This window comes from Glycine soja, chromosome 4 (genome assembly GCF_004193775.1).
Source record: "Glycine soja cultivar W05 chromosome 4, ASM419377v2, whole genome shotgun sequence".
In the NCBI taxonomy this organism is placed as follows: domain Eukaryota; kingdom Viridiplantae; phylum Streptophyta; class Magnoliopsida; order Fabales; family Fabaceae; genus Glycine; species Glycine soja.
The window spans coordinates 5,155,654-5,178,144 of record NC_041005.1 but is presented as its reverse complement, the minus strand read 5'-3'; the positions used below and the strand labels follow the sequence as shown (position 1 = coordinate 5,178,144).

The 22,491-nt window shown below is 29.8% G+C and overlaps 2 protein-coding genes across 2 annotated transcripts; one reads left to right on the top strand and one right to left on the bottom strand.

Moving 5' to 3' along the window:
• Positions 1-248: 248 nt before the first annotated feature.
• On the top strand, positions 249-2,008 carry LOC114408923. Its single transcript, XM_028372145.1, has 2 exons — positions 249-1,722; positions 1,753-2,008. The coding sequence occupies exon 1, from the start codon at positions 553-555 to the stop codon at positions 1,570-1,572; it is 1,020 nt and encodes a 339-aa protein (XP_028227946.1). The 5' UTR covers positions 249-552; the 3' UTR covers positions 1,573-1,722; positions 1,753-2,008.
• A 7,895-nt stretch (positions 2,009-9,903) lies between these two features.
• Positions 9,904-11,945, bottom strand: LOC114408922 (deSI-like protein At4g17486). The gene is made up of 3 exons (XM_028372144.1): positions 11,739-11,945; positions 11,355-11,642; positions 9,904-10,445 (listed from the first exon to the last, which is right to left on the bottom strand). Exons 1-3 carry the CDS (start codon positions 11,854-11,856, stop codon positions 10,198-10,200), a joined length of 654 nt encoding a protein of 217 aa, XP_028227945.1. The 5' UTR covers positions 11,857-11,945; the 3' UTR covers positions 9,904-10,197.
• Positions 11,946-22,491: the final 10,546 nt, after the last annotated feature.

Here is a 22,491-nt window from a genome sequence, read left to right as displayed (position 1 = left end):
AAAAATAGTTAATTTATGATATAAATTTATTAAGCAAAAATTATTTATATAAATAACACCATATCATTTGATCCAATGAAAAAAATTAAATAACATTAACAACTCATATAAAGATGTTGTGATTCAACTATTAGGTTAATTTTTTAACCAATTATTCTAACTCCTAAGCACACTCCATCGGCAGGTAGCGTGAGTCTCATCTCATATGTATGTATATATTTTGTCATTTTGTTGAATGCTTTTCTAATTTCCATCGTTAAAAATGAATTCATTTATCCCTCACCAACCAGAGGCTTGAAGAACACGAGATTTGCTTTTGTTTTTTTTGTTTTGACTAAAGTTAAGAAGAGGAAGTTCCTTCCTAGGGTTAAAAAGCCTCTCCCTTTTAATTAACACCATACATGATGCAAAGATGATGATGAGTCTGAGTCTGAGTCTGAGTCTTCCTTTCCTAATTCCCTTCCCCCTTCCATAAAAGCACCCCCATTCCCCAAACCTCAACAATTAACAAAGTGAACATCAGAACATACAAACAAGCCTCTAATTACAATAATGTCCTCATCCCCGTTCCCTTCTTGTTTCCGCCCCTCCCCCAACGCCGAATCCCACCCTCCTCCCCCTCCGCCGCCGCACTCCACAATCTCCAACCTCACAATCTACCACACCGACACAGGCCCCGTGTCCCTAACATGGTCACGCTCCATTGTTGGACGCTCCCTCCACATTCAGCTCCACCAAAACCCCTTAGATTCCCCACCCTACCCTAACCCTAACCCTAACCCCTCCCCCTCCACCACCCTCTCCTTCCACCTCCACATAAGACCCTTCCTCTTCTGGAAAAAACACGGTTCCAAAAAACTCGCCCCCAACACCCACCTCTTCTGGAACCTCTCCAGAGCCAAATTCGGCGCCACCCCCGAACCCCTCTCCGGCTTCTACGTCGCCCTAGTAGTCCACAACCACATGACCCTCCTCATCGGAGACGCCGCCAGAGACGCGTTTTCAAAGTCCAAGGCGCGCCACCCAAACACGCCGCAACTCCTCCTCCTAAAAAAAGAACACGTCTTTGCCGACAGGCTGTACACCACGCGCGCCACGTTCGGAGGTAAAGCGCGTGAGATTCAGATCGATTGCGGCTACCACGACCACTCCAAGCTCTGCTTCAGCGTGGACGGGGAGAAGGTGCTGCAGATTAAGCGCTTGAAGTGGAAGTTCAGAGGGAACGAGCGGGTTCAGGTGGACGGCGTGCACGTGCAAATCTCGTGGGACCTTTATAACTGGCTGTTTGACAAGAACAACAACAGCAGCAGTGGCGCCGACGCGCACGCCATTTTCATGTTCAAATTCGAGGAGGACGAGGTTGAGGCGGTCGGGGGGGATAGGAACAACCTGGTTGCGCTGTGGAATTTGGGGGCTTCGGAATGGGGCAAGACTTGGTCCTCTTCTTCGCTGTCGTCTTCCGGTGGGTCTTTCGGTGGAAGCTCCTCCGTCTTGGAATGGTCCAGTGTGGAGGAGAATGAGTTGGTCGTTCCTGTTGGTTTCTCTCTGCTCGTTTACGCTTGGAAACGCTGAAGGGGTACTATTGGAATTTTCGATTGGTTTTCTTCTGTTATGCACTGCTAACTCGTTAGAATTTAGGATGCATGTGTGTGATATTTCCCCCACTAACCCATTCGTTTCGTGGACATACATAATTAGGGATTGAATAAGTGGAATTAGAATGTACAAGCATATCCTTCCAAAAAAAAGAATGTACAAGCATAAGCATGTGAGAATCTATTAGCGGATTCGAACTTGACAATTGATGTTACAGATTCTTCTTTTGGAAGTAGATGGAACTCTGTTGTGAGTCTTTTTTTTTTTTTTTTTTATCTTTGTACTTGGTATCTGGTTTTATCTGGAACTTGATGCCATGTAATGTAAATTCTTTTTGTAACTCATTGTTTGCAGCCGAGAATCAAATTGATTCAGACGTGATGAAAACGAATTTGTTTCAGTTTGTTGTTAATTCGTGACTTTCTCAAGTGGAAAAGTTCAGCTATATTTTGTTCTATCCTTATTTTGATCCCCTGCTGGATTGAATTAGTTTTTTCATCAGTTTACCGCACGGGACAAACACACTTGACAGATTGTGAAAAATGCCATATTAGACTAGGACATTTGTCTTGCTAAACAAAATTAACATTGTTTTAAGGATTAATTTGGTCTACAAGAAACACTTCACGGAATTAAAGCAAAACTTTTTAAATTTAAGAAAACAAATTGAAATTAAAATAAAATAAGATGGCAGATAAAGATGTATTTTAAGTAAAGAATTTGCTTATGATTGATTAATGATAGTTTTCCCATTTGGGTGTGCTCAGCAGTTGAGTTTTAAGTGGAATAGTAGTCGTGGTGTGCATTCCAAGTGTTAGACCAAATGGCGTGCGAGGTAGGACAGGTTCTTTTCTTCTTTTTAGATGCATTGGCAAATATGGCAGGTAAGCTTGTTGGTGGTGTGATGGTAGTAGTAGTAGCCCTTGTGTGACCGAAACAAACCGTCAAGTTTGTTGACCTAGTCCATCCATAGTTTTAAAAATCGGTTTGGTGATTGATCCGTTTATGGCACTGGATTAGTGGTCGAATCGATGGATTACTAGTTGATTCATATGACCCAGTCTATAATAAAAAAAAATTATACCTAATATTTTGGTGGAAAATTGATGACACTCTATAATGATAATCAAACAGTAAACAATTAAACAAATCTAGTTGTATTTATTATTTTGATGTTGGGACATGTTCTCCAATTAACTCATATTTTTTCAGTACAACATCTAGTTCAATGATGATAATTATCTTGCTCGCAACAAATTTGACAAACCAAAACACCAACTAATCCTTGATATGAAAAGAAATTTAACTTATAATCACAAGTAAAATTGTCTCTCGCTGAGCAAAACAACACTCAACTAGTTCACAATAATAAAAACCAACAAAAGCACAACAGAATAATTTTCTCCTTTGATGAAACCCTACAACCATCACAAAAATAGTCACCCATGTTCCAAAATTCTTTTTCATGGTGCATTGAAATTCACAAATCTTAAAAAACACAAATAAAATATAAAGAACACTAGTTAAAAAATGACTATTATCTCTAACCTTTAACATCAAAGGCATCAACAACAATATATATATATATATATATATATATATATATATATATATATATATATATCAATATTCACATTAAAATGAAACATAGTCATATCACATTAATGTAGATCATAAAATATAAAAAATCAATCGAAAGTTTCAAACCACAATTTTAAAAAATGATCAGAGACCACAATTTCTCTTGCAACTCAATCGTAGTTGCAACCACTTCTAAATCAATTTAACTGAACAAAAAACACAACTATGGTCACAAAAAATGCTCAACAAAGAATGAAAAGATCGATTTAACTCAAAATCACACACACAAAAATTAAATGAAAAAGAAAAAATAATTAAATTTAGGTGGACTTGCTTGCGATTCTGGATAATGTTGCAGATGAATTGAGAGTGAGTCTAACAAGGTAGTGGCAGCACAACGCTACGACGAGAGGAAGGAAGGAGAGGTTGGGCATTGGCGAGCTGCAACGTAGAAGGTGAGGCTGTGAGAGACCGAGAGCGAGATTGCAAGCAGAAGGGAGGAAGGAGACTGGGATCGGCAGAGTGGAAGGTGGCGGTAGTATGACGCCACGATGAAAGGAAGGAAGGAGAGGTTGACCAGTGGAGCGGCGGTGTAAAGTGAGACTCCAAGAGGAAGAAGGATAGGCCGATAGAGTTTCTAAAATTAAAATGACTTCAAATTGAAACGACGTCATTTTGACTATAACAAAGAAAAAAAAAAGAATAAGTGATCCCGATTCAAGTTGACGGGTCATCCGTTTGACCGCAAATCTGATCAGATCACTCCGAGTCAAAAATACATGCAATCAAACGTAAGATTCGATTCAGTCTAACTATCGGGTCACAGTTTAACCAGTCGGACTAATAAGGTCAATCCGAGTCTTAAAACTTTATGTATAATCATTTGATCCAATTCAATTGAAGGATTAACCTTAGTTGACAACTCAACCTAACCCAATAAGATGTAGTATTGTTTTCTTTTAATTTTTCTCACCAGAAAAAAATTAAGTTTCACCGAAGGAAAAATAGTTAAAATTCCAAATAGGAATCCCGAAGGGAAATTGCGGTAGAAGAAGCAGTTGACAGTTGCGTCGCCTAACGGGCGTGTGGTTCGTGGTGTGGACCACACGAGTTTGTTGTTTGGATGATAATTCGTTCTTGTTCTGTTAGTCTTGTGAACACGAAATAAAAACAAATGTCTGCCTGTCAGCGATTTTGTTGAGGCTGGCTGAAACCTTTTTACTTGGTCAATAATGATCAATTTCATTTGGTTACTTGGTCTATTATTTACAGCTGATTAACGTTGGTAATCAAATCAGGATGTCGACTAATCTCTTGTGTCCATGGAATCTATACTAGGATATTCTTATCAGCGGAATTTTGTTCAACTTTACAGCATCAGATTGCTGTCCAGAGTCTGTTTCAATGAACAGTAACTGAATCTTTTTTACAAAATTTTCTATTTCCTATATAGATTTTACTATTAACTCTTTTGACATACTTTATTTCTTTCGTATCATATCATGTCACTTTAAAAAGTTGATAATAAATGACTAATTTATTTCTGAAATTTTCATTCACTCACATTTTAGTTCCTAAAAATAAAAAAAAAGTCTCAAAAATTATAATTTATCATTAAATAAATTATAAGTGGATATCAAAATTATAATTTATCATTAAATGACTAACCCTTTCATTAAATAAATTCATTTTTTTATGAAAATACTGACATGTTAGATTAGTTAATAATATGACACATAAGATATCAAATGTCATGCAAATAACATGTGTATCACATTTATACAAGTCTATAATAATATAATCGATGTTATTTTAGTACCTGAAATTATAATGACATATCATTTGAATCTTTAAGTCTCATAGACATACAGGTCTCTTGTGAAGCATTTCTTTATTTACAATCTTGCTAGAATTTATTCAATTTAATTTTTATGTTTTATTTATCCTGATCGATACATGTATTAAAACTTAAGAATTTTAAAAAATAAATAAGTAATAGTAAAAAAATACATATGTATTAACAAAATATATGAAAATTATATTCTTATGTGCGATTAATTTGTTATGACGAAAAAAGTCCACGCCTCTTGAGTTGTATATGCCTTGAAAAGAAAAATCAGAGAAAATAAAATAAAATAAATATTAGATGTGATTTGTAGTGTGATTGAAAAAAAGATGATAAAAGTTTAAGAACTTGTTTTTGCGAAGTAGTTAACCATGATTTTCTAAAATAGGATTGTTACATATGTGTCATTATTATGATAGTCAAAATTATGTTTGAATGGGTGGAATGAAATATATGACCCGACCCGAACTGTATAAGACTTGTCTTGTATAAAGTGGGTCAAGTCTAACTCATATACTAAAAATGTCAAATTTAAACTTTTTAAAAGCCTATTTAAATAAAAAAAAATGTTGGATCTTAGTTGCAAAGTTGGATATTCCTCACCAATCACTAAAGATATCTTCATGTAAGATTGTTGGATGTTTATGACATGGCAATTCTTTAAGTCACATATACTCTTATTTTACTTTAACAAGTTTTGAATAGTATCATATGCATATGATAATAAAGGAAGAAAAAAATATTGCATTGCTTGTGTACATCATTGTTAGTTTAACAAGTTTTGAATAGTAACATGCATATCATAATAAAAAAGGGAAAATATTACATTATTTGTGTACATTATTGTTAGTGCTTTTGGCTTATGTGATTTTTGTGATGTGAATGTTGTATATATATGAGAGAACTATTATCGCGACTTGTAATGTGATTAATCATATATTAGTGTTAAGGGCATGTGAAGGGTTATATCTATCATAGTACATATGAATTCGAAGTAAGTGTAGATGAAAGGATATTCTCACTCTCCAGTGTGTTATAGAAAAATATGATTTTAGTAAGAGGAATATAATGATATTAAGAATATCATAGAATACTAATAACCTTAGACTAGATCTTGATAGATAATTCTTGTTCTTTGAAAGTATGAAATTTCTTGTACTCACTTTGATTCTTAGTTATAATACATCATTTTCATTTTGTGACATATGTACCATACTTTTATATCAAAATAAATCAATATATTTTGTCTTGTTTAATTATAAGATACTTTTACGTTCACTCATTTATTTAATTAATACTGGATTTTTTCAATTATTGTTAAGCATAATAGAATATTTATGTACCAAAAAAGCGTTATACAATATTTAGTTACATGTTGCCATCAAAACTATCTCCAATCAATAATTTTTAAGGCTTTTCAATATTAAATATTTAAATATTTCATCACTTATATCTATAATTACTTGTGCAATACAAGAGATAATTGTAAGTTTATATATGTAAATAAATAGTTAGTTTAAAAAGTAGTACAAAATATTTGGAATTATGCATATACTTAGCTCATTAGTTAATATTATTGTAGCCTCACAATATTGTCATTGAATTCAAAAATGAAATACTAATAACGGTTTTATTAAAATCTGAACTAGTTATTATTATTATTGAAAGTTCATCTGAACTAGTTTAAAGAATTTCTTTTACGCGTTTAAAGCTTTGGAACGCCAACCTTGTTAATTTGTGGAAGCCAGTTAAAGAGTAACAGCCTTTATTTTTGTTCTTTGCATTTCAAATACTTAGGTACTTTTGATTTGGGCTAGAGTTTAGAATTTAGGAAATAAGCAATGCACTCATGCACCCACAAATTATAAAGTCAAAGTAGGAGCCATTTCATTTCAGTTTTCAACTTTCAAGCGTGTTATAGCCCAGAGGCCAGTTCTTTCCGTTGCAAACTTGCAACCTTGTTTCCGCAGCAATGACTTGGAATCAATATCTGAATATTACACCAAACAAACAATTAATCTCGTTTGGTAAATATATAAGCCTTCTATTATGACTTCTTTTTTTTTTACTGTTTGTTTAGATTTTCATAGCTACTTGTACCCCCACAGAGTGAAAAGTTTCAATATAAAAGGATAATATTTAATGATATTAATATATTTTTATCATATATTTTTTATCCAAAATATTTGCTTAGTTAATATCCCTATGACACTGATTTAAAAATCTAAAATATATATGCGTACTTAGTTTAATTGTTGGCAAATGTGATTAATATGGTTCGTGTGGTCCACGAGTACGACTTATATCGACCTTATCGACCAGCATTATTGTTGATGCAACATTTACGTTTCAAAAACCTTTATAGTTTACACTTGATCTGGCAGGACTTTCGTGCATCATTGCTAGATTATTCGTTACGCTATATATGAGCAACTAGCAAAGTGAATATTATATTGTGTTAAATGCATTTGATGATCAGATAGACTAATAATGCAGATGATAATATTCTACGTACTTCTATCCAGCAAGTTGATATAGAATTTTTTTTCCAACGAAATTAAGTATTTTTTTAGTCGACAACTAAATATTATTTTTTAAAAATGTAGAAATTATTGAAATGATATTTATCTTTCTTAGCAAAGTCTTTAATGCAAATAATTAGAAATTGAACTTCAATCAACATACATGGAAGACTCAGTTATCAGTTTATTGTATACAAATTTGTTTTTTTAGTTAACATGTATACAAATTTGTTAAGTATGGTACAGTGGGTTTGGTTGAATCCCAACTTACTCAATTAGGATATTTGCTTCGATGTTTTTGTAGGGAACGAAATACTCCTTTCTCATTTTAATGTCTTCATTTCCCTTCTTAGACTCTTTAATGGGTATTTTTCTTACACTACTAATGTCATAAAGATAATAATTTAAAAATAAAAATAAAAATTTGTATTTGAAAAGTGTTTACTATATTAAAAATATAAGTTATTTAACGTCTGTTTTTTAAAAGTGAAACATTTAATAATATGTATTAAATGTTTTTAATTAATATTTTTAAAGTACCCTTAAGCAAAATCTTTAAATAAAAAGGTTATGGAGTTAAAATCTTTCTAATTTCAATACATAGCTAGTTTGGTTGTGCATTAAGTTATTGTAGCACACATTTCGATGTAAAAAAATTGTAATTAAGATTAATTTAATCATATATTTCTATGGGGTTTAGCGAATGCAATTTCTTTCAGCTTTCTCAATCTTTGTTTGCAACGAAATAATAATAAGCCACATTTATTGAAAATAAATAAATATTATTTATTTTATAAAGTATTTGCATCTATTATGCAGTATTTTTCAAGATATAATTAACTTTAATTTGACTTGTTTTACACTTATCCTACACATATTCATTTTTAATTTATGAAATGATGCTTTGATTTTAATACTGTGATTTGTAAATGTCAACAAGTACAGCACTAAATGAACAAAGTTTCAATATTATGTTGTAGTCTGAGTAGAGATAGATTTGATGTTATTTTAAGGAGTGCGAGATGAGATCGTACTGGCAAAGAACTCATATCTACTTGCTTCATTACCAATCTCATTATTTTGTATTGTTAACCATAATGATACACCTTAACTATTCCTGTACGACATTGATTTGTAAATTCTTGACCTTTCTTATGAGAAAGATAAGAGAAGAAAGAATCAATTGTTTGGTATGTCGTTTTTTTTTTTTTAATTTCATGAGAATATTTGGTGTGCTCTAATGTGATTAATAGCACAAAATGAAAAGTCAGCATTATAAGGGTTGTAGAGAACCCACAAGCCCAATTATAAACTAGTATTTCATACTTCGGCTTAATACTATTTCAACACACTTTTTTATGTTCAACTCGTTAACTAACTATTCTGACTTGTTAATTTATTATTTAGAAGTTTCGTGTATATATATAAAAGTGTGTTGTTATTATTTCAAAACATTAGGAGGAAAAATGTACAATGCATAACTCAGACTCAATATATGTATGACATTGGATGGGATTGACATGATGCACTAGCTCTAATTTCTTAAATTTGAACCTATCAAAAGTTTTCTCTGACTGAATCAAGTTAATCAGATAAGATGAGTCAAAAACACCCAAAGTTAAAAGAATTCCATAGAAAGTGTAGACTTCTAAATTGATATTTATTTTCTGATGAGTGATTGCAAAATTGATTTCAAATGAAATTGATTCATAAAATTAATTTCAATTAAAATAATTTTGAAGCACAATAATTTGTGAAGTAATTTATATTTTGATATCTTTACTCTAAAAGCATGTTTAGGATAAAACTCTGTAAGTTTTTCAAATAAAAGCTATTTTTTTATCACTTCTAGTCAAATCAATATTTGGAAGCAAAACTAATTTTACCTAACAACAACAAAATATTTTTATCTTTACCAAAATTACATTTGATGCATTATTGGATGAGCATTTGCAAAATTGATTATAATTTTTGTTAAAAAAATATTAAAATTAAAATTGATTTTGAAGTCTAGTGATTTATGTTTGAATATCTTTTTATTTAAAAACAAATTAACAATAAAACTATGTAAAAAAATTATGTAACACAAATTACTTAAAAAGATTTTCAACTTAAAATCAATTTCAAACTCAACTAATTATTCATAATGAGGCTAACACATGAACATTAAATCACTAATATTTTAACTTGATTTTTGGATTACTACATGAAACAACACGCACTACATTTCCCAAACATTTCGTACCGGGCATTTCAGAATTAATGATCTACCCTGTAGGATTGAATTGGGAGCCATAAACAGATTCAGGAATATGAGGTCCAACAGCCCTCAACTCACTATCACTCATATTTTCGAACTTTTAATTTTCGAATACACTGCTATATGCTACATCGGCTATTGTACATTAATCAAGATTCAAGAATACACAGCCCAAAAAATGTAGAAACAAAGGAACGTGTCATTCACTAAAGAAAACATTTTACAATGAACAGAGACAAAACAAAGCAACCATTCAGCTATTGCCAAACTAAGAAAGATATAGATCAGAAGAGAAAAAAATTGAGCAAACAAACATACATGTTTCCTCCTTGCTCATCTTGGGTTGCTTACGTAATTCTAAACCCCTATATATTTCAGAACCTGACTGCTTCTTACTTCACTGTTAAGGTTGAAGCTGAAGCAGCATTAATCAAAGAAGAAGATGGAGGAAGGCAATATCTTTGGCTACTACTACTCTTAATTGTTGAACGTCGAGACGATGAAGGATTGGAGGAACCTTCGTACCTACAGGAATGGCTTCTAATTTTCCTCTTTTCACCTTCTTGAACCCTGTCTGATGCAACTTGTGAAACCTTTGTGTCATTTAGGTCAGGGGGGAGAACACAGTTGCACAGAAGACCTTCATGTAAAGGTGCACAACTTTGAGTTAGGAGGAATATTTACCAGTTAACTTGGACAGGGAGGGTACAAAAATTTTGTTTGCAAGGTGCACCATAGGAACATCAGTTCACATAACAGGTACATATTAGATGGAGAAATAAAATTGTTGCAAAATCAAAATTTAAATGTATATTAGTAGATTAGTAGATGCTCTTTAGAGCAATCCTCTTGTCACTTAGTGCAAGGGGTATATAGTGCTGCAAGAAGCATGCTTCTTTATGGACAATGAATTTATGGCTACAAAACATCAATTAAAAAAGAATGACAAAATTTAAATGTTATTCCTCAGGTACTCTTGGTGTATTTTTCAATTAGAATTGAAGATTCACTTTAATAATAATCCATGTTGACATTAATGCAAATGTTCACTACACAAATCAGTAATGTAAAACTCTAATTTTGATTAAAGAACAACATTAAAAAAAAAAACATAAGAAACTACATCTAATATTTGTCCAAACAAAACTTAGATGCAATTCTATACGTGCTTTGGATATTGTTCTTGGTCAGAATTAGAGTTTTATCTCGATAATCTATTTTGATCTCTAATGAAAACTTCTATTACACAAATCACCAAGGTGAAACTCCACCTTTAATTAGAAAACAACACTAAAAGCACATAAGGAACTGCATCAGAAGTTTTGCCCTTCAAAAAAATATTATTACAAGCTTTATTTATTATATCCAACAAAGTCAAAAAAAGAGAGAGAAAAAAAACATGTGAAGTCTAATTAAATAGAATCTAGCAAGCAACAGATAATTCCAAACACAAAATTCAACAAAATGATAACCATTGGAGTTTCCAGTGGTGACAGGCGAAAAAGAAGTTAATTAGTGACGAGAATACTACGATCCATCTATTCCTTACCAAGTCGAGCAAGCCGGTTGACCCAACGAGGGATTGACTTTCCGGTCAATTTGAGACAAACATCGTTACAGAAATGGTTGCAATTCTTGGAAATGAGATGGTAGGTATTGCCAGAATAATCTTGAGCTAGCTTCTCCATGAATGCTCGAACATCCTTGGCACCCAGATCTGTTGTTCCGATGAAAATTGACTTTCTGAAGGTGAACCCAGGACAGTGTTTCGGTTGAACTTGGAAAATCCCCGTTGTGTCGTGCTCGTTCGCACCAAATCCATATTCCAGCCCATGAACTAAAGAAAAAAAGAAAATTTTAATTTTAATAATTATCAACAGGCAAAGGAAATAAGAGATATAAGGAAAGATGAAGATTTAGCGATGTTAAATACCTTGAACCCCAGAATGGTAGAGTCCAAGGCCAAACCAATAGGCGTAGCCATTAATTGGGGTGAGATCATAGACGTTGAGGTGAACGGGAACGGTGCCAAGCTTGTTCTTGCGCAGCATTGTGGTGAGGAGAGTGAAGATTGAGAGAGCCAGAGGTTTGATATATATAAAAATAAAAAGAGTGGTCCTTTTTAGTTTGGAAGAAGAAGAATCTCTATGGCCCAAAGTTCTTTTGCTTCACCCACCTTTCACTTTTTATTTATTTTATGATTCTCCTCCTCTTCTTGCATGTCTCTCTCTCATTTTTATTCTTAACATAAAAACATGTCTAATATTTTCTTTATTCTGTACGAGAATTAATAAAAAAAACTATTATGAAAAAATTAGAGTTTTTTTTCTTATCTTCTTAAACAGAAATGTTTAGTTTTTTATCTCTTGTTTTAATATAGAGATATTTCATCTTTTTGTTTTTAAAAATTTAAAATTTTGGTTTAATTTCCATTTTTTTATTTTTTACATTTTCATTAATTAAATCAAATGTAATGTCTAAGCTTCAATAAGACTAAAATAAAAATAAAAATTGTAACAAAAATATTTTTTTATTAAAATAAAAAATCAAATGCCTCTATTTTAGTTTAATTTTAAAATAAAAGTACAAAACTTATATATTTTCTAAGATAGAAGAGTATAGATATAAATAAAAGTAACTTTCTACATTACTATTGATATAATTTAGATTAAAAAATTATTTTTTACATTGATAATGCCTATAATCAATGCAAAATATCGTTTTTTTACATTAATCATATCTGACGTGTGAAAAGTTTTCATTCTACATCTTTTACGTAAAAAAAAATCTTATTTTTATCTATTTTCGTTAAAAGTCCTTGTTTTAATTGGAGAAAAATAGTGAAAATTAAAAAAAAAACTGTATCTTTTTTATTTTGTGAATGATAAAGAAAATCATTTTTTTCTAATTTAAAATTTAAAATTTTTGAACAGTAATAACGTTACTCTGTTGGTTGTTCTGTGTCAATGTCATGTAGTCCTCCAGTTGGGTGAGAGCGCATGCTGATGCCTTTGGTTATCGAAGTGAGTATAGAAAAACATGAGCAAAATTTGGAAGGCTGTTCCCTTCTTGTTCTACAACTGGTTTTGGAAACAGTTCAAAATCATTATCCAACTGATATCTGCTCCCTTTGAAATTCCTCAATATCTTCTTTATTCCTTTTTTTATAATGCCTAGAAGGTATTCTAACCCCTTTTCTATTCTTTACTCCACACCACTCTTCTTTCGTGTACCTCGAAAGGACCAAATCCCATACTATATTTCAATGTTAAATAATTCTGTTTTTTTTTTTTAAAAAAAAAAAACTTGTGCTGATTATATGAAAGTGCAAATAAAAAGTAGAGCAAATTACGTTAACATCTTATAGGATTTTATCAAATTGCATATAATCTTACTTGTTTTGATTTTCCTATACATATCTTCATTTAAGTTTAAAAATATTATCCTGACATTTCTTTGTATACTTAAAAATATTATATTGACATCCTTTAATATTCTTTTAAATTTTACACTAACATCTCTATAAAGGAGGTTAAAATAATGCTCAACAAAATAAAATATGATTGTATAAATACATGAAATTTAAAAAGATTGCTATAATTTTCTCTAAAAAATATAAAGGAGCATATTTTCATACATCTCAATAAAAAAAATGTTTTTACTTCCTCAACAATTTTTTTTAAAGAGAAAGAAAACAAAGAGTAAAAATAAGTAGATGAGTAAAGAAAAAAATAAAATAAAAATAATAAGTGTTTGGTTTTATAGAAATTAAAAGTAAGTAGAAAAATAAAAAATTTAAATGAAATAATTTACCAATGTTAATATAAGTAGAATTGAATTGATTTTTTTAAATTAAAGTATAGATTTCAAATCTTGTAAACAAAAAAAATATTAAGAAGAGAGCTTCTATAAAAAGAATCACTAGCTATGTTATTCAATGTCATATGCAAAATTAATGAATCTTTACACCATTATTTTTCTTTTAATTATATTATTGATGTGAAGTATTTATTTACATGGGAATGTCGCTAATTACTTTTATATCATGTTTGATTTAGAGGAGATAAGTAAAATAGATTTAAAAATAAAAAGTAAAAATATAATTAGAGTTTAATATTTATGAACTAATAGTGTAAAATAATTTTATATTATCATTCAATCATAAATTATTGTTTGAATTATTTTAAAGTAATTATTTTATAAATCAATAAACTTATCATACATGATATGTTATAATTAAAATATGACTATGTAAAATTTTTTAACATTAGTGCTAATCTTTTCTCTTATAAAATTATATGTTTTGTGATTTACTTTTAAGAGAAATGGATGAGAAATAAAATAAAAATAATATTGTAAAGTTGCGAATAAACTAGAAAAAAGAAAATTAAATAGACACACAAAAATCAATTTTAATGACCAAATGATCGATACATAAAAATCAATTTTAATGACCAAATGATCGATTAAGTAGGTGTTGATGACCCTACAAAATCGATTATAATACACAAATAATCAATTAAGTTTGTCAAAAAAATTATTTTTTAAAGTGAATAATCATTTTTTTTATTAATTTTGTTTTTTTGAACATAGAACTTTACTTCACGGGTCCCACAACTTTAAAAGTTAAGTTTCTCAAAAGTCACAACTTTCTCATATCAAAACTGCGCAAGACATTTTCGTATGTCCTCTCATTTACGTCTTTAGTTTCAAACACAATGTTAATAGAATTTCTCATTTTAATCATATATTTTTTTTATTTATAAGATTAAAATTCAAAATCTTATTTAAAGACCTAATTTCAATTGAACCAAAGACTTGTTAATTTTCACACCTTTAATATGATAACAAGAAAAAAAATCGTTAAATTAAGAAAAACATTATATGCTAATAATATATTAAAACAAAATCCAATTTAATATTAGATTAAATGTATTTTATTTTCTAATATTTTGTAACTTTTCAACGTTGACACAGATATTTATGAATATCCTAAATATATGCAAATATCTATTAAATTCTGTAAGTATCTTCATATTAAATATTAGTGCAGGTATAAATTAAATAGGCGAAAGATAACTACGACCGGTGCATGTACTATCCCGTTTAGTGGTCACGAAGGAAAGAACAAAAAAAACTGTAATTTTCATACGCCGTATTTTTTTTTTTACATTTTGTTGGTATATTTATTAAGATAATTATTAGAAAAATTAATAAATCAATTGTTTATGATAGTTTGAGATTGAATGATGATTTATTTTTTCATACCGTAAATACATATTCTACATTTATATAATAATAAAAAAAAGATCAACTCTAAAATTTCATAGATTTATTCCAACGCGAGTGACAACCACTGTGCGGATTGGTTAACAAGTAAAGGTTCCTCTTCTAATGAGTATTTGGTAAAGTTAGAAGATTGTCTTAACCAGATGCATAATCTTTTGCTAGCAGATACATCTAGGGTTTCTTTTCTTCGTAGCTAGTTGTTTCTTTTGTTCTGTCTTGTTTCTTTTTTTTCACTGATAAAAAAAAGTCAACACGAGTGTATAATACTCCTATTTACTACGTAGTACTTAAAAAAACTGAAATATGGGATATAAACCCGCGTTTTCCTCGTCATATTCCAAAGTTAATGATTGTGGCACACTATAATGACTTGCGATAATGGAGCACGAGACATTGGTAGTGGTGGAATTATCATGTGTAGGGCTTGCGTCTGGGTTGGGAGCCCACTCAAAGTAAGTTGATAAGGAATTAAGATATAACATTAATATTTTTTACTATAATTTTAATTAAATTTGACTTGTTATTTCTATTTTGGATAACTATGATATTATTGAGGAATATTTACTAGCAGTGACCGATCCACACACTGCACTCTCTCCTCATTTTTAAGAAGTTACACATAAATATTTTAAATGTGCATATTTTGTCTCTTAATTTTATATATTTGAATTTTTTTTTAATTTTTTTACATTTTTCATAATAATAATTATTAATTTTATTTTTTAAGTAGATTGTTTTTCATGGATTAGGGTTTAGATTTTCATTGTTCACTAGTTTTATTTGATAACAAATTTTCTCTCTTAGTTATGTTCATCTATAAGGCTTGACTTAAAGAAATCAAGTCCGGTACTACTTACATCAATAATCAATAATTTGTTAGTACTTGTTATTTCTTTAATCATTATTCTTAGGTGATATATAATAAAATTAATAATTTTCAAATAAGACAAATGCTAGCTGATTGTACTGTTGGAGAATTTTTCAACTAAATAATACAAAAAAAAAATTACTAAAATAATACAATCCAAAAAATCTTTACCTTAATGATACAAAATATTGTTCACGTTGAAAAATCAGTTCTTGTTCATGTTAAGAAATTATTTCTTAGAAACCGATTTCTTAACATGAATAAGGTTGCTTTTTTTTTTTGCCTTCATTTAGAAATTGATTCCTAGGAAATCAATTTCTAAACTAAGGTATTTTTTCTTAGAAATTGATTTTTAAATTAGATTTTTATTTTTTTAAACTCAGGTTAGAATGAGAATTAAATTTTTTTTTGTTATTTCTTTTATCATTTTTTTAGATCGTTTATTTTTTCTTTTTAATTATCTATGCTTGTATAGAGAAAAAAATTCTCATAAGTCATTAAATTAAATTTTGTATAATTTTCACACTTTTTTCTCAATACTACATTTTTATTTTATTATCTTGGATAATTCAAATCACTTTTTTATTTTCACTAAATAACTCTAATTATTTTCACTAAATTACTTTTTATTTTACTACATTGTAATTATTCTTGCTTAAAAAAAGTGTAATTATTCATTATATATGAAATTTAATTAGTTCTCTTTTTGTTTGTTTTATCTTGAACTTTTTATTATCTTTAGGTTCGCTTAATTTTACTATGATAGATATATTTAAACAAAAAACATCAATAGAAATATAAGTAAAATTAAAACAACATTATTCATCAAGTTTCTTTAAAGATAAAAAATACAAAAATTATGAATTAAAAATATTAATTTTATTGTTATACATTCTATATTAAAATTGAACATGTTTTATTTATTTAATTTGTTTCGATAAAAGAATTAGATCACTTAAATATATATATTTTTATAAATATTTAACTAAATTATATTTATATTGAATATTTAAATATATGCATTGGTAATAAAAAACAGAAAATAACAACACAGCTAAGCTATAGGGAAGGAGATTCCCATGGCATCAGCCAATACAAAGGAGCTAATGAAAGAAGGATAATGTTGGCAAATAACTAACATTTATCGATCTTAGATGAGTCGTGACGAGCTAAGGAGTTGGCACAAATGCTGGCCTCCCGATAAACATGATTAAAGGAAAGTTGGCACTGTCTGGTTTTGAAAGATTGAATGAGGTTGATGATGATAGCTGCCATAGGATGATGGCCAACACCTTCCTGCACAATCAGATTAAGAGACACAAGCGAATCTGATTCACATTCAACACTTCTATAACCCATGTTCCAAGCCTTTGTGAATGACATGAAGCTCCGCGCTAACATTGGTAGTGTAGCCACATGCAGTACCCTAGAACCAAGAGAATCACCATCTATACGGCCAAAACTAGAAGATCCCAATTGCCTCGGCAGCTGCCATCGACATTCAGTTTGACCATCGTCGCTGGAGGAGGGACCAAGACACATTCTTCATCTGGCAAGTAGTATTGTCACTACAATTATAAATAAGTATTCTCAAGACATTTTTATGAAAAATTATTATTAGCATACATCAACGTAAACTTTAACTTGTTAAAAAAAAAACCCTAAACTTTAACTAAGATACTGATTATAATTTATATGTATGAATATTGGTATATATTTTATTTTACTAATCGACTATAAATTATTTTATTTATTGAAAAACCTATAAATTATTTTAGACGTGATTATTAAAATAATTGTTATAAAAACTAATAAATTTACATATGTGTTTGAATAATGGTGTAAAAATTACTTTTTAATTAAATTTGAGTTTATATACTTGAAGAAAATATATAATATACTATTTTTTATCAACTTAGTAAGCACAATTTATACAGAATACATTTATGCTTGAATTTTACCATTCGTATAAAAAAAATTCACTGTAACTCATCTTTAACATTTCGTGATTTAAGATTTTTTTTAATTTAATTATTTCCTGCTTAAAAGGGGGCCTGTGACACCCTACAGTATAACGGTTGAATTATACTATTCAGAGTTTTAAAAGTAGCTTAAAAATTGCAGTAAAAAAAAAATAGTATCTTAAAAAATATATCACGTGTTTGTTAAAGCTTTACTAACCGATATTTGGTTTTAGTTATATGACGAAGTTCTTTATTGAAAGATCTAAAACACATTCTTATGTTCTTTATTCCTCAAAATGATTATTTTTTATTTTTATTTTTATTTTAAGTTAAAAATTCCCTATTATGCATGAGAAAAAAAAATACGTCAGTAGTTTAATGATATACGATATAAAAAAAATTATTGACGAGTTTTAAAAATATCCTTTTAATTTTTTTAAAAGGAAACAACAAAACTACACCATAAGGAAAAAAAAAACCCTCAAGGCATCTTCAAGAACTAAAGAACTAAAATAAGAAGGAGAAAGACACCCAAATAACAAGAGCCTAAGTTGATGACGAGCTCGATCATGCAAGCCGAACAGTTCGGTGCACTGATTTTCTTCCGTTTAGGCACGCTGAAAAGAGAGATGCCAAGGTTTTGAAACATCGAATGTGATTAATAATTTTTTTGATTGACAGGTGTTAATTTAATTGTTAATTTGTTAGTACAGAAATCAAACATCTGATATTTTTTTCCTTCTCTTATTTCTTAATCATTCAACTAACTTTGTTATTCCATCCAATGTGATAATGATAGATAGCAGTTGAGATATGTAAGCCAAAATTATCTTGAGCAATAATAATGGAAACACGTTTAAATATTTTATTAATTGAGTAAGAAGAAGGTAGGGGGAAACCAGTAAGAAAAAAAGGTAATGGAAAAACATTCCTAATTAAATGTAACCAAACAATTAATAGAAAGCGATAACGTTGAGTCTAATAAATAAAGAATGTAAGTAATTATCCACCATCAAGTTGATATGAGTTAGGGTACATTAATGGAATAAACTAGTTTAAATTACTTGATTGCTCTTATCAAGTGTCAGTCAGAAGTTGTTATGTATTGCCTAAGATTACTTAGTGAGAATTGTTGTATAAGTACTAGTAGAATAATAGCATTGCAATTTTGTAATTAAAAATCGATAAGAAGTTTTTCTCTTGGCCAGATAAAAAAAACGGATACTTAAAACAAAGTCTTATCGAGAATCATCCATGATTTGGGCTACGAAGTCGATTAATCACCTGAGCTTGTAGTTGGTGGGCTACCCGAAACTTTATATCAGCAATTTGCTCACTCCACTGTGGAACTCCTCCAGTTTGGCCAAGTGATAATAATTAGTTTTTTTTATCAACAAATATTAATTTGTTAGTTTTATTAAAAATATCAATTGAGAAAATTTGAATCTAAGACCTTCTCCCTCATTCCTTCTCCTTTCACCCTTCATTCTTTCATCATGTTAATCTTATATCTAAAAAAAATCACAATGCACATCGAGCTAGTTACAAGTTTTCTATATTTTTATTATTAAAATTTTAAATTAAATTTTCAGATATGAAATATTTAGCAGTAAATAATTTTTATTCAAAATGTAGTATGAAACTTTTAAAATACAATTATACACTATTATTTACTTTAAATTTCATCTAGAAATAATCTTGAGAAAAAGAAGGGAAAAAAAGTGCATTTCTAGGGAATCCATCAATTGCATTCGGGGTAGTATGCATTTGGGTGCCGGTCTACACATAAAAAGATTCTGCCATTCTGGACCCTTTGGCAAGCTTTTTTTCTTTTGACGCTCATTTGATAAATTTCTGGGGAAATTTATCATTACTGGTGAGTGTTTTCCTTTTCCTCCTTTTGGGTGAGTGGTGAAAACGGAAAGACATAATATTACTTATGAGTTATGGACAATTCAGGTGATTCAGAGAAAAAGACTCACTTCCGACTAAGCTTCTCTTAACTTTATTCATCATTTAGTACCAAAGGAATCGATGCTTTCTTTCTTTTCTGTCATATATATCTTTTTCTTTTTTCCTTGGAGAAAATAAGTTATAAGCTTTTACTGAAATAACTTTGTGAACTGTGAAGTCGTGATGGGCGGAAAAGGATGTTTATATTTATCCAATAGCAGATATACTATAAGTCTATAACCTTTGTCAATTGTGCACTGAAGAGTTCTCTAGTCCTTTATCAATTACTAGTTACCATTAGTCTTAGCAATTTATAAAATAAAATTGTTAAATAGTATACGAAATGGTTTTGAAGAAATATACAAAACAGAAAATGGAGGATTTTTTGGTGTACAATGACATCAATAAGGTTTGAACTATCTCAGTCTCTCCTGCCACTAAAATCTTGGTTGGTTAGAAAATGGATGACTCTGACATGTTTGTGTCAAATTCTTCTACCCCTCTTTTATTTAAGTTTTAACCAATGAAAAGCAAAATAACAGAAACTTTCATACTTACTTTCATAAAAACGTTTTGTTGTACCAAATAGCATTCCACTTTATATAAAATGAGTATAGTCCCATATTACATGAAATTTTTTGCATTAATAAGCTTAGGCCTAATTTGACTCACCACACCAAAACCATAAGCATTTGTGGAGCTTAAGGAAAGGATCACTCCTAAATATCGCTAACTATTTGGCTACAGATTTTGCATAGATTGCAATGCCCCTAGTGTTCTTCCGGTTATTGCTTACTGCACTCCCTTTTTGTCTTTAGGAATGTCAATCGAGAATGTAAAATTACATTTAAAATATACTCCCTTTTAGCTGTTAGAATGACCAATCCAAAAGGTTATAAAAACATTCCGAAAAGAGTGCAGGAAGCAACTTGGGAAGTACACGAAGCAAGAGCCTGTTGTTCCTTTTTTGTGCAGTTGTTCCTTCTTTGGGCCCCCATCTCTCCAATGTACGACCAAAAAAGGTCACCATCCATATCACTTGCACACCTCTTGTAGGTTTGGTCATATATCTGAAGAACTCAAAACTTAACCACCTTGTCACAAGCAAGCTAACATGTATTGTTGTGATTATATGCAGCTTTAGTACCATTCTCAGTTGATTATATATGTAGCTTTGGTACCTTTCTGACTTGCTTGCGTCCAGCCAAATATCCTTGTCACATAACAACTCCCTTTTCATCCCTCCATTCAACGACCTTGACAGACCATGCTGTTAGAAATGGATTTGGACTGTCTAGTATCTCTTTGGTATAAAGATCATTTTGTATTTTCTAATAAAGATTTTTCATATATATGTTTAGAAATTAAATTTTAATTAGGAAATGATCAATTAGCGATGCTAATTTAGAGATGGAGAAATGCAAAATTCATTTCTAATTCCATCTCTAATGACAAAATTTAAAGACAAATTTTATTTTGTCTCTATTTTTCCCTCCTTTATAATGATATTTTAATGGGTACAAAATCCATTATAGTCGGTCTAGTAGTAAGAAATTTAAGTAATTTGTTTGCCGTTTTAGATTCAAGTTTTATTATGACTGATATTCACAAAAAAATGTTTCATGGATATCTATCAATTTTGTCAGATTTTGTTAGTTTAATCTATTTCATTAACATGATAATGTTACCAATGGACAGTCTAGTTCAACTGGTTGGGCCATTGGACTAGCCTATCGGGTCAAACCATTTTTAACCACTCTATCTCATAGCTTGCTAGTAACAGTTGTGTGTGGGGGGTACACTTGTATATAGTTTTAAATATGTTTTCATTTAATTATTTTTTCTACATTTTATAAAAAAATTAAATATTAGTTTAATATATGAGATAATTTGACAATTATAACAATTAAAAATAACTTACATTTGTTTTAAAAAATATTAGTAAAAAGCATTTAGAGAATAAAATAATAGATAATACTTGAAATTCAATATTTTTTCCCATATGAAATGACACGTGATATTATATTTACTTGTAAAAGTCCATTTTTTTATATATATAGACTACACATACAATATAATACTTAAAATTTTATTAGTCTCTATTTAAAAGCTTATTTTAGAATAATCAGTTTCACAAACAATTTCAACTTTTAGGACACCTCTTCTATATAGTGACACAATACTTAGGACGGTGATTTTTCAAACTGCAAAGATATTAGTTTATCCTTCTATGAGTGTGTTCATTTTAGAAGAGAGATCAATCATCTAGCTTATCTTTTAGCCAAAATTGCTTTAGATTGCATTTCAATAGAAGATGTTCATTATTGAATTGTTGCAGCCTTGGCATATGATTTCAAAATTAGTTTACCTATAAGTAAAACTCAACTTTTAAAATGGTTGGTTAAAAAGAAATCACACGTTAATGTATATGTGAAATTCTGATGCAAGTTGCAAGCATGAACACTTGCTATTATTTACTCTTACCTAACTGATAACTTCGCAATCCTTATCTTCTCCAAAATAGGCTAAAATTTGTTAATTTTTTGTCACTGTATTTGAAATAAAATTAATTTGGTTTTAGTAACTGTATGTTCAAATCATCTATTTTGGTT